General features: G+C 47.7%; 2 protein-coding genes across 3 annotated transcripts; both read left to right on the plus strand.

Annotated features, from left to right (window-relative positions):
* Window positions 1-414: 414 nt before the first annotated feature.
* PCNA (proliferating cell nuclear antigen) lies at window positions 415-3497 on the plus strand. The gene is made up of 6 exons (XM_003212379.4): window positions 415-704; window positions 1265-1362; window positions 1741-1808; window positions 1929-2123; window positions 2430-2553; window positions 2951-3497. The coding sequence occupies exons 1-6, from the start codon at window positions 484-486 to the stop codon at window positions 3031-3033; spliced, it is 789 nt and encodes a 262-aa protein (XP_003212427.1). The 5' UTR covers window positions 415-483; the 3' UTR covers window positions 3034-3497.
* Window positions 3498-5549: 2052 nt separating this feature from the next.
* TMEM230 (transmembrane protein 230) lies at window positions 5550-10107 on the plus strand. 2 transcript variants are annotated; one of them, XM_010723073.3, is made up of 4 exons: window positions 5550-5781; window positions 7878-8005; window positions 8433-8555; window positions 9592-10107. In XM_010723073.3, exons 2-4 carry the CDS (start codon window positions 7907-7909, stop codon window positions 9730-9732), a joined length of 363 nt encoding a protein of 120 aa, XP_010721375.1. In that variant the 5' UTR covers window positions 5550-5781; window positions 7878-7906; the 3' UTR covers window positions 9733-10107. The 2 variants fall into 2 exon arrangements, with proteins under 2 accessions (XP_010721375.1, XP_003212428.1); XM_003212380.4 differs by having other exon boundaries at window positions 5571-5785.
* Window positions 10108-12095: the final 1988 nt, after the last annotated feature.

A 12095-nucleotide genomic window follows, 5' to 3' on the forward strand; every position in this document is an offset into this window, starting at 1 on the left:
GGCTGGGCGCGGGTGCGCAGCTGGTGGTAGAGGAGGGAAAACGGCCCTGAGCGCGGGGCGGAAGGAGCAGACCGGAGAGCGCCGTACGTGGGCGCTGCCTCAATCGTGGCGGTTTTGTTTCAGAGAGGGAATTCCCTTCGGTGTTCGCTCTGGCCCGGAGTTTCTCTCAGGCTTCGCAGGCCCCGCCGCCATCGCTTCACGGCGAGGCGGGGCGGTGCTGTATAACACATGTGTTGAGTAGTTCCACTGGCGTTAGGAGGCGGGATTAAGGTGTAGAAGCGGCGTCACGATTGGCCGGCGATGTGAGCACCTGTCACATGAGCGTGGATAGGTCATCCGCAGAGCGAGAGGGGAACGCTACGATTGGCTGCGGCGCGGCGGTGGGCGGGGCGTAGAGGGGCATATAAAGGTGACTTTGGCGGGCTGCTGCAGTTGGCGGCCGTGTCGTGCTCTGTCCTGTTGTTGTTAACTGCTGCCGCCAAGATGTTCGAGGCGCGGCTTGTGCAGGGCTCGGTGCTCAAGCGGGTGCTGGAGGCCCTGAAGGACCTCATCACCGAGGCGTGCTGGGATCTGGGATCAGGCGGCATCAGCCTGCAAAGCATGGACTCCTCGCACGTCTCCCTGGTGCAGCTCACGCTGCGCTCTGAGGGCTTCGACACCTACCGCTGCGACCGCAACATCGCCATGGGCGTCAACCTCAACAGGTAACGGCGGTGGGGCCGCGCAGGGGCCGGACTCGGCCTGAGGCGCTGAAGGAAGCGCGTCCTACTGGGGCAGGGGGATATAAGGGGAAGGTGTGCGGCTTGGGCCTCACGCGATGTGGAAGCGGTTTTTGTGCTCCCCCCGCCCCTCCCCCTTTCTCCTCACAGCTCTCGCGCCGTTTTTCGCAGCGCGCGCGGCGCTGCCGGCAGCCGTGACGTCACTGCCGGCTCTGTGAGCGCGCCGTGCTGTGGCGGGAAAGTTTGGCGGGGAAAAATCATGGCGCCGCCGCCCCGCCCCCCCGGCGCTCACTGCTCGCCCCGGCCCGGCTCCTTTTACATCGCTGCGGCTTCAACTCAGTGCTGATGTGTGCGCTGCGGGTGCAGAGCTTGGCGGCAGCGGGCGGGAGGGTTTGTGCACCTAGAAGGGTTTAGTGGTAACGTGTAACGCAAACCAGGCAAATGCTGTGACTTCAGACAGCTCGTTAGGTGTGTTTTAACGCTGATAGGTAATGGGGGGGTGTTCATGCTCTGTAGTCTGTAGTGATTTGCCTTTTGTCCCCTAGCATGTCTAAAATACTGAAGTGTGCTGGAAATGAAGATATCATAACTCTCAGAGCAGAAGACAATGCGGATACATTGGCTCTAGTGTTTGAAGCACCAAGTGAGTGGTATTTGTGACATCGTGTGCTACCGGAAAACAAAGACGGTCTTCATAGGCCAAGGAGTGCATGGTGGTTGTGAAGAGTGGGAGGAATTGCATGATATTTAAACACTTAAAATGCTTTGGAGGTGTAAAAATGTACCTAATACTCCTTGTAAGAAAATCATCCCTGAGCCATGTAAAAATGCTCACAGGTTCATCTTGGCAGCCTACTTTCCTCTAGTAGCCTCCAGAAGGCTCTTTAGGTCACCAAGTAAGATGAATCCTGTTGTCACAACTAAGGCCTTATTCTTTTGGAAGAAAAACTGCGGGCAAAATTTAAGCTCACAGTGATAACTTCTCTGAAACACTTGGTCAAACTATGCTTTGTTTCCTTAGATCAGGAAAAGGTTTCTGATTATGAGATGAAGCTTATGGACCTCGATGTGGAGCAGCTTGGAATTCCAGTAAGTAGTTGTTTGAATGACTGCACACTCTCCTAGGACAACATGTTTTCCTCATCTACAAACCTAGAATTCAGAAGTCGTAAAGCTTCTTCGTATAAAAGTTTATCACTTCTTTTCCAGGAACAAGAATACAGTTGTGTAGTGAAAATGCCTTCTGCTGAATTTGCACGCATCTGCAGAGACCTCAGCCACATTGGTGATGCTGTTGTCATCTCCTGTGCAAAAGACGGTGTGAAATTTTCAGCTAATGGAGAGTTAGGAAATGGAAACATCAAGCTGTCACAGACCAGTAATGTGGACAAAGAGGAAGAAGCTGTAAGTTGAATGTTAATGGTTACTGTGGTGTCTTTTGTGCTGAGCTTTCTACTGATGTGACTGCTGGGGGCTAAAGTAGATCACTGGATCCAGTGTTTCTCTGATGTGTAGAACCAAGTCAATGAATCCTTGCTGGCACTTTCTTAGCTGTGGGGTTTGCAAGCAGCCCTGCACAGAGCAGAGTGGAGACTAGCACTGTCTGTGCATGAGGTGTCTAGGTCTGTGATGCTGAATTGTTTGAGAAGTTTGGGGGAACTCACTGCAACTTGCATTTACTCAACTTTGATCTGGCTGCTGTTGTTCCAGGTTACAATAGAAATGAATGAGCCAGTCCAGTTGACTTTTGCTCTGAGGTATTTGAACTTCTTTACCAAAGCCACCCCCCTGTCACCTACAGTAACACTCAGCATGTCTGCAGATGTTCCTCTGGGTAAGTAGAAGCAGCTCTCCTTGAAAACCTTGTGAAAGAATCTCCCTTAGAATCACAGAATGGCCTGGGTTAAAAGGAGCACAGTGCTCATCTGGTTCCAACCCCCTGCTTGTGTGCAGGTCGCCAACCAGCAGCCCAGGCTGCCCAGAGCCACATCCAGCCTGGCCTTGGATGCCTGCAGGGATGGGGCATCCACAGCCTCCTTGGGCAACCTGTTCCAGTGCCTCACCACCCTCTGGCTGAACAACTTCCTCCTAATATCCAACCTAAACCTCTCCTGTCTCAATTTTCAACATTTTCAACATTCCCCCTGGTTCTACCACTATCCAAACTCTATTAGGAATGTATTTAACTGCTTTTATGAAGAACCTCCTGAATGCCCTTTTTTCTTTACCAGTTGTGGAGTACAAGATTGCTGATATGGGACACTTAAAATACTACCTGGCTCCAAAGATTGAAGACCAGCAAGAAGGCTCTTAACTACACTGGGACTGAGGGGAAGATCTGCTCAGCCCTTGGGGGGGCACAACCAGCTTGAAGAAGGAAGTCTGCTGTCTTCCACGTTACTAGAAATGTCAGTGCATTGCATCGAATCAGCACTGTTAATGTTCTGTAGATATCTCTGTAAATATTTTTCAACTTACTTGTTTTGCTATACTGATGTCATTTGAAATAGGAATTTTTTTTATAGCCTATAGCTATACTTGCAGTAATGTCTTAGATGCTGTCTTTAGGTGAAATACTCCTCTTAATGTGTGTTAGAGGAGTGCGATATTTAATTTCAGTAAAGATGGTTCCTAGATTTTCACCTGTGGAACTGTAGTTGGTTAGGGTTGCTGTTTAATTATGCCGCAAGTTTATTTTCCCCTTCATTTATTTTTGAAGCTGGTATTCTAACTGAAATGTGGAAATAAAAACAACTTCATGGTTTTATCCTACTTCAATGTGAGCAGATCAATCACTGCTTTGTCAAAAGGTGCTGATGTACAGTCCCTCTGTTAAAGCACTGAATTGAAGGAGGAAGGAAATCCCAGTTAACTAATTCATCAGTGATGCTGCTGCTTTAAGCTAGTGAGGTTTAGAACCATAGAATGGCCTGGGTTAAAAGGCCCACAGCGCTCATCCAGTCCCACCCCCTGCTGTGTGCAGGTCACCAACCAGCAGCCCAGAGCCACATCCAGCCTGGCCTTGACTGCCTGCAGGGATGGGGCATCCACAGCCTGCTTGGGCGACCTGTTCCAGTGGAACAGTTTTGTGAAATGTGTTTTTCCCTAAAATAAACTGAAGATTTGCATATTGGAGACCCTCCTGTTCCAGCATGGACTGATCCTGTGGCTGCCACCTGTGCTTTAAATGAAGTCAGTATGTAGACAAATGCTGTGGTGCCACAGTGCATTAAACCTGGGCTGGAGAGCTTTGCTTTTGGCTCTGCTGTTACTGCTCTTGCTGTTAAGCCATTCCTCAGCAGCTCTGCACGTGTTCTGTTCTTGTGTCTGCCCCACGTGTGACAAATGTGCTGCGGTCACCTACACTGAGACTCCTTTGCTTAAGTTACCATCCATGGAGATGCCAGGTTTGCAGTGTGCTTTGTGGCTTGATGGTGGAAACTGGGTTTGAGAAGTTCTGAGTAGCCACTGTTTTTATTCAGTAACTTCATTGCTGCTATCCACCTAAATCCTGACCCTTCATCCTCAGTCAGTGACTCCACCACAAATGAAGATAAACACAGGAGCGGTTCTGTTGGCTTCATCAGTATGAAGTACTTGTAGTCTTAATGCTGTGTTCATTGTTCTCATAGATGGTGCTGTAAGAGTATACAAGAGCATCCCTGTGCACACTGCCCTAAGCAGGGCGGCTGGGTAACAGAGCAGAAGACCTTCACGAGGTGGCAGTGCTGATCAGGCAACCAATTCTGCTGTGTCAGAATGACAGGGCTGCTCACTGAAAGCAGCTCCTGCTCAAAGGCTGCTGGTGAGAACTAATCATGCCCCTTGCCCTTCATTCTAAGCTTATAGCAGCACATCTTTTTCAGTAGGAAATGTTTTAGATCTCGTATTGAGCTCCCTCATATCTCTAGAGTGCGCCTCATTTATTCTCTCAGTGTTGATGTTGCTGACCCTCCAGGAAACACCTGAAAGCAACAGCTGGCCTGGAGCTGCAGCAGCCAGTTCAGTTGGTGCGTAGGAATTGTCCATAGGAGGGATGGGGTTTTAAGCCCAAATGTAATGCTGCTCACACTGGGTTGCCATTGTACTACCAAGTGCAATGAAGTGCTTCAGTGGGGAATTAAAGATCCATGATGGAAACGGGGAGGATTCCATGTCAGTGATGTGCTGCATCAGAAGCAAACAGCTTTTTGTCCGCCTCCTGCTGCAGTGGGGGTCACTGACCTCTTATTTCTGCTGTTCTACCCATAATACTTAAATTAAGCCACCTGGTTTCATTACTTATTGCTCTAACAATGAGATTGAGCGGTTTCTCGTAGTAGGAAACACCTTTTAGCACCATCTGTGCACTTCTGTTTGATTTGTGGCTGTACCTTCTGCTAAACCCTTGCATCAGCTTCGTGTATGAATATTCCCTGAAATACTGCTGAAAAACCAGCAGCTGCTCCCTCTTAAAAGTAAATGGGGAGATGCAGTAAAATGCTGTTTGTTTCTCTCCGTTGGAGGAGGGAAACTTTTGAGGCCTTCGTTTGCAGAAATGTCTGATTTAGGAAAAGTGGGAGACAGAGGATCCTTTGCAATTTTGGGAGAAATCAATTTGCAGATGGCAAATCAGTGCACGTTTTGTTGATTACAGGAATTGGAGCCACGCTCAGCTTCCTTTTTGGGAGCGGTTGGATGGAGGAAATCCCAGCTGTGATTCCTCCCAATTAATACAGATGCTTTTAATAACGTTTGGCTCTGCCTCGCCTGTTGGCTGTGTCTGCTGACAGAGGGCTGTGCTGTGTCTGCAGTTCGACGATACCCAGCGCTTCCTTTTCATACGCAGGGCAACGCGCAGCGGGCTGCATGGAGCAGATGTGCCCACACTGCCTGTCCCACGGCTCCCTGAGCCCTCCGGCTGCCAGCCCTCAGCACCAGGCTCGGAACAGCCCCGCAGAGCTGAGCCAGCAAAGCTGCTGCCATAACCTGGAAGGAAACAGCCGTCATCAAAATAAACTTCCTGGGTTGGTCGGCCGGGAAGCGGCGCTGGCAGCGATGGCTCTGAGCAGCAGCGTGAGCCGTAGGTAACTCTGCTCGTTATGACCTCGCCGAGCTCTGAGGTTTTGGGGATTTGATGGGCGTGATGTGGGCTTAGCAGCAGGGAATCCATGTGGGGGCTTCGGGGTTGGCTGGGTGTTATTGCGTCTGCGTTGAGCTCTGCGCGGGGCAGGAAATGACATCCTGCTCCCCTCCCTGATATGGGCACTGGGGGTAGAAGTGTGTATTGTGGGTCTTTGGGGGAGAAATAGGACTTTGGCCTGAAGTGCTGCGTTTGCTTGGGCTTGAATAGAGCCCCTAATGTGGAGTCTGAGGGAATGTTGTGCATTCGTCCTTAATAGCGTGCAGGGACAGCTTGTGTAAATCAGCAGTAATCCCTGGGAGGCCGCTGGGAATCAGCCTGTGAGCAATGAGACAGGGAGTACAAACAATCCCAGGGCACAACAGGGCCGAGTGGGGACATTTGTTAAGTTTGGACGTGCTGTTCTCTTCTCTCTGCGTCCCTTTCTGCACTTCCACCCTGTGGGCACGTGGGAGTCTCCGAGGGCATTTGGGCACACCGAGGAAAAAAAGGGATGGGTGAGCAGTGAGGAGGGGTTACTGCCCCATAGGTGGGCGATATTCCCACTCTCAATGGGGATGTATATGCATATTCTTTCCCCTCCGTAAGAAGCAAAATAAGTTCATATTAAAGAGGTGGGAGGGTTTAAGATCAGAGTGTTGGGTTTTTGTTATTTCTTTTTAATTTATTATTTTAAATAAAAGTTGCATTAAAGGAGGATTTACCAAAGCATAGAGAGCAGAGAGGAATGCAAAAAGAATTTCTGTTAGCACTGAGGGAGACGAAGGATTTATTTTGTTCCAGTGGAGAGCATGCTTTGAGGAGATGCTATTTCATGGGATATCAAATACAATTGCAGAAAGGGCACCTTTATCACCTGGCATACATGCTCATGGGGTTCTGTGCTGTTTTATTATTATTATTATTATTATTATTATTATTATTATTTCACGCTTTTCCAGAAATTAGAAGTTATTGAATTGGTGCAGTGAGTGAAACCGTACCTCTCTTTGGGAAGGCCGTGGGTTCAGGGTGAGCGCTGCCCCATGCCCAGATCCTGCATGGAAGCTGCAGGACTTCCCACTGAGGGGCTCTGCACTGAGTCAGGGCTGTGTGAGGTCGGATCCACGTTCGGTGCCCACAAGAGGAGCGCTGGCTCTGCCCACCTCTCTGCTCCAATCAGCAGTGCTGTCACTGCTGGTAGCAAAACCACGGCCTGGCTGCACACAGGGTGCAACTGCAGGATACAGCTCTGCTGCAACTCCATGAAGTGCAGCCCTGAATGCTTCCTGCCTTGCAGCTGGGTAGAGGAGTTGTTGGATATGGTTTGTAGCCCCTTCCTGCATTTTGGTTGCTTCACCCAGTGCCCACCCCTCCATGCTCCCTCTGACTCAAGCCTCAAGCTATCCCAATGATGATAGCTCCATTTCACCATTTCATGGTTTTATTAACTCTTTTTTTCTAAAATGGATTTATTGCAAAATATCCATCTGGTTGAAAAGCTGCTTTGTTCAGTTCTGGTTTGGGTTTGTTTGCTAATGACCCTATTTAGAAATAGGTAGACCTCAGACATCCTGCAGCAGGAAGCGTGACCTCCTTGTGCAGCAGAGCCAATTTACACAAGGGATATTATTCTGGAACCTGTACGAGGTTTGAAACACATTCTACATTAATTTTGTTTTCAAATATTGACAAATCCAAATTTGCCTTTTGCATTTGTAATAGAATCCATAGAATGGTTTGGGTTGGAAGGGACCTTTAAGATCATCACGTTCCAACCCCCTGCTATAGGCAGGGACACCTTCCTCCAGACCAGGCTGCTCACAGCCCCATCCAGCCTGGCCTTGAGTGCTTCCAGGGAGGAAGCACATCCATGCCTTTGTATTTTAGGCTAAGATACAAAGTTTTGTTTGAAAAGATGTAATTTATGAAAATGAATTTCTTTTGGTTTGTATCAGCTTGACACTCCTTGTGCTTGTCATAAGAAACATAATCCACATCTGATCCTATCATCCAGTTTGCTCTGATTTTTTTTTGGGTCTATTTCTGTTTTCCAGGTTCTAGCTGATGCCCACACCTCACTGTAATGATGCCGTCAAGAACGAATCTCTCTGCTGGGATTCCCAGTAGCAAAGTCAAATATTCCAAGCTCGCCAGCACTGATGATGGATATATTGACCTGCAGGTAAAATGTGGGGGGAAAAAATGCTTTGTTCTGCAAGTAAATTCCTATTGTCAACCCATCATCACCATGCCCACTCAGAATCATAAAGGTTGGAAAAGGTACCCAAGGTATGAAGTCCAACCTCACCATGTTTAATCACAGAATTTCAGCCCTTCTGCTCCAGAAAACCCACACAGCTCAACTGGAAATAAGATTGCTTGTTTAATAAATAGAATCGGCTTCATTTATTTGGAGGGGGATGAAAATCAGAGCAATGGTGTAAATGCAGCCCCAAACAGCAGGGGATGCATGGACAGGATTCATCGTAGGGAGGCTGCAGCAGTGGTTTCTCTTGTCCTCTGCCAGCTGTGATATTCACATCTCTGCCATGGTTATAGGGGAACAACACTGAGATGAGCTGCTTAACATTTGGGCTTTTTCCATCCAGTTCAAGAAGAGCCCACCAAAAATCCCCTACAAGGCAATTGCACTGGCTGTTGTGCTCTTCATGATTGGAACTTTTCTCATTATCATCGGAGCCCTCCTCTTGGCAGGATACATTAGCAAAGGCGTAAGTGGATTGATTACATCTCTTTTCTAGTTCTGTATTGTTTGCCCCTCCCAAAACCTGCCATGAACCATAACTTCAGTGCAGAAACTTGGCACAAAAGGTCTATAAGCAAGAAAGTAATTCCTTCTACTACCGCAGCAGTGTTTGCTCACAGCTCTAGTTAGAATCATGGAATCAACCTTAGAATCATTCAGGTTGGAAAAGACCCCTAAGATCATCAAGTCCAATCCCAAAGCCATTCCACCACGCTGCTGACCATTCCCTCAGTGCCACATCTCCACAGGGACCCCACCACCTCCCTATGCCCGTGCTTGCCCACGCCTCCTGAGAAGAAATTGTTCCTAATATCCAACCCTTGAGGTCTCTAGTTAGCTTGTATTGGAGCTCCAGGCCGGATGGGGTATCTGTCAGGATGGGCTGAGTTTCTGTGTCCTGCTTGGTAGAGTGGTTTCATTTTAATGCCACATTGCTGTCTTGGTGGAAATAGCACTCAGATCATCACGCTTCTAATAATGATCTAATGCTTTAGGGGATACCTGATCGCCATGCAGGACGCAGCACTATTTATCTCCTCTCTCTACATTTATGACCCACTGAAAGCAGATCTGATCCTTGCCATTGGCGCTGTGCTTGGCATACTTTAGCCTTGTGCAGGATGGAATTGCTTTACAGTTGGCAGCTGCTGTTATCAGTGTGGAAGCAGCAGCATTTTGGCTGTATCGGAAGCAGTCCAGGCGCTGATAGGAGAGCTGATCTCAGCCAAGTGCCCAGCACCCAGCCTGTGGTTGGCAGTTTTGTAATGTGATAAGTGCCAGCAGGAGCCACCCCTCCTACCCAAAGGAAAAGTTCAGTTGAGGTTTCCTGTAGCGAGGAGCAGACCAGGAAGGATATCAGAGCTTAGCATGATAAAGCTTGAGAGATTTCTGATTTGAGATGAATTTTTTGGGCCAGGAAACCCATGTAGGGATGAATAAGAAAAAGACCTCGATACAGATCCCTCCTCACGGCACTTACATTGCTCTTCTCTCTGCTGCAGGGAACAGACCGTGCCATCCCCGTGCTCATCATTGGGATCCTCGTATTCCTCCCAGGCTTCTACCACCTGCGCATTGCATATTATGCTTCCAAAGGCTACCGGGGCTATTCCTACGACGATATCCCAGATTTCGATGACTGAATCATGTTCTGGACAGCGTTACCATTAGGTTAGTGTTAAGAGCTGCTAGTGATCTTAAATATTGGAGGGAGCCTTTAAGATTGTAAATGGAGCGTGTCAGTCACAAGATGCATCGTCCTGGTTTTGAAAATGCTGTGGGGAGGCTTTGAAAGCTTTCAGCTGGTGGGGATGGGGGATTAAATGCGGAAGTGACCAGAAGGATTGCAAAATTAGGTGGGAAGAACATGTGATTTATTGTATTTTTCCTCTCGGGTGCATGATGCCGGTTACTTGTAAGAAGTTCCTCAGCAAAGCAATTCTAGCCATTCTCCAAAAATAGATAAGCCAGACAGTTCCATCAGTAAAGATATTTGTTTTTCTATACTGTTTCAAAGAGTTTTGTTGTTTGTTTGTTTTTTGAGAGATTGTGGCCACCCTTGGGTTTAATGTCGCAAACGCCTTGCATCTCTTTGTTTTTTTTGCTCTCTGCCCATCCAAAATTCTTCCAATCTACTTGTGTTATGCTTGTCTGGAGTAGTGGAAGTCAAATGCAAACTGCACTTGCATGAGATAACTTGCACATATTGCATTTGCTGTGCAATTCATCATTACACTGACCAATCCTATTTGTTCAGCAAACATTTCTCAGAAGCAGGCTGTTCTCCACGCCACTCTTGCTTATGCAAAGCCAACTTGTTATCCTCTAAAAGGACTTACTATGTCTGGATTTTACTCATTATTTTAAAGCAAATTGAGACGGGGAGAAAAACTGGGATCTGGACTTGAAGAACTTGAAGAGTCTCAATATCTAAACCTTGGTTTTGATTGGTGTGTGGGTATTGCAGACACTTGAATTCTAACTGTATATTTGGGATTATTTTGTCCTTGTCTAGATGATATGTTGCTAATAACTCCCTAGACCAGCAAAAAGCAAGTCTGTATAGTTTGTACTGGGTAAATCTTGTTTGTATTGTATTGCTAGCTTCAGCCATAGGTTATTCAGGGGAAATAAGCTGGTTGATCTGTATTTGATGCAAAGGCAAAGCTCGCTGTCTCTGAAGCAGGACTGAACCAAATATCCTGAAGATCAACTATGTGACAAGACACAGAAATGCAAGATGCAAGTATATGTGTTTAACACAAATAAACTTCTCTATCTTCTGTGTACAAATCATAGGTTCATCTTTTCACCTTCACAGACTTCAGTGTAGTCTAAAAATGATTCTGGGCAATGAGCTGAATATGCTGTTGCTTGCTGCTTCCAGTTTCTGATGCAGTTGCTACAATCAGCAATAAGCTTTGCTGAGCCAGCAGCTTCACAACAGCTCCAACTGCTCTGCAGACCCCTGGCTCACTTGAATCAGTAATTACCCTCCAGAGAGCAGCAATGCAGTGCCCTAGGTGTGGCATCAGTCTGTGCTTCATCATGTTGCCCAAAGAAGCTGTGGGTGCCCAAGGGCAGGTTGGATGGGGCTCTGGGCAGCCTGAAATGGTGGATGGCAACTCTGGCAGAGGGGTTGGATCTAGATAATCTTTCAGGTCTCCTTCAACCCTGGGCCACTTGTGATTTGGAAGGCCAGGATTCACTTCTTCCTTCCTCACTTTGCCATTCTTCCTCCAGTGCTCTAGATCAAACCCAGAGCCTGAGCCACAGTTTTCTTTTTTTCCAAACTCCACCTATTCTCTGGTTTGACTTGATGCATTGGCCTGTGCGTGCCCTGGCGGTGTGCTCTGAGGAATAACTGATTGAATTCAGGATCTCCCTTTTCCCTTCCCTCCTCCCAAGGCAACAGCTACGCATGTTCCCTGCTCTGCTGCGTCACGCCGGCCTTGGCCACCACCAGTCTCGTGTTCCAATGGCAGCCCAGCTTCCCAGATGTCACCATCACTTAACAGCAGCTGAAATCCCTCAGTTAAAGCTGGGTCTGGCCAGAAACGCTGCTGCTGACGCAAAATCATGAATCAGCCTTTATAAGGGGATAAGAATGTGAGTTTGTTTGGTTTGGGGAAACGGGAGAGGAAGGGGAAGGGAAGTTTATATGGAAAAGAAGGAGCAGAGGGGAGCTGAGGGGCAGCAGAATGTTGGGAAGCCTGGGAAGCTACAGAAGGTTAGGGAATGTAGGGAGCATGCTGACTTCTCTGGAGATGGCAATTTATTTGTCGTTTGACAGAAGCACAGTGCAAATAAGATCAGTCCCTTTCGGGGTGGTCTGTACGGGGGAGGGATGCGTGGAAAATTTCCTCTGCGTGGGGATATTTTATATCTGTTTATGAGGAAAAAGGTGTATTTACTACTCAAAAAAGGTAGGTCCTGACTACCTCATTCTGTGTGTTCATATATTGTATTCTAAGCATGGCTTTCCGCCAGCATATAAATTTCCTTA

Source organism: Meleagris gallopavo, chromosome 24 (genome assembly GCF_000146605.3).
Source record: "Meleagris gallopavo isolate NT-WF06-2002-E0010 breed Aviagen turkey brand Nicholas breeding stock chromosome 24, Turkey_5.1, whole genome shotgun sequence".
In the NCBI taxonomy this organism is placed as follows: Eukaryota; Metazoa; Chordata; class Aves; order Galliformes; family Phasianidae; genus Meleagris; species Meleagris gallopavo.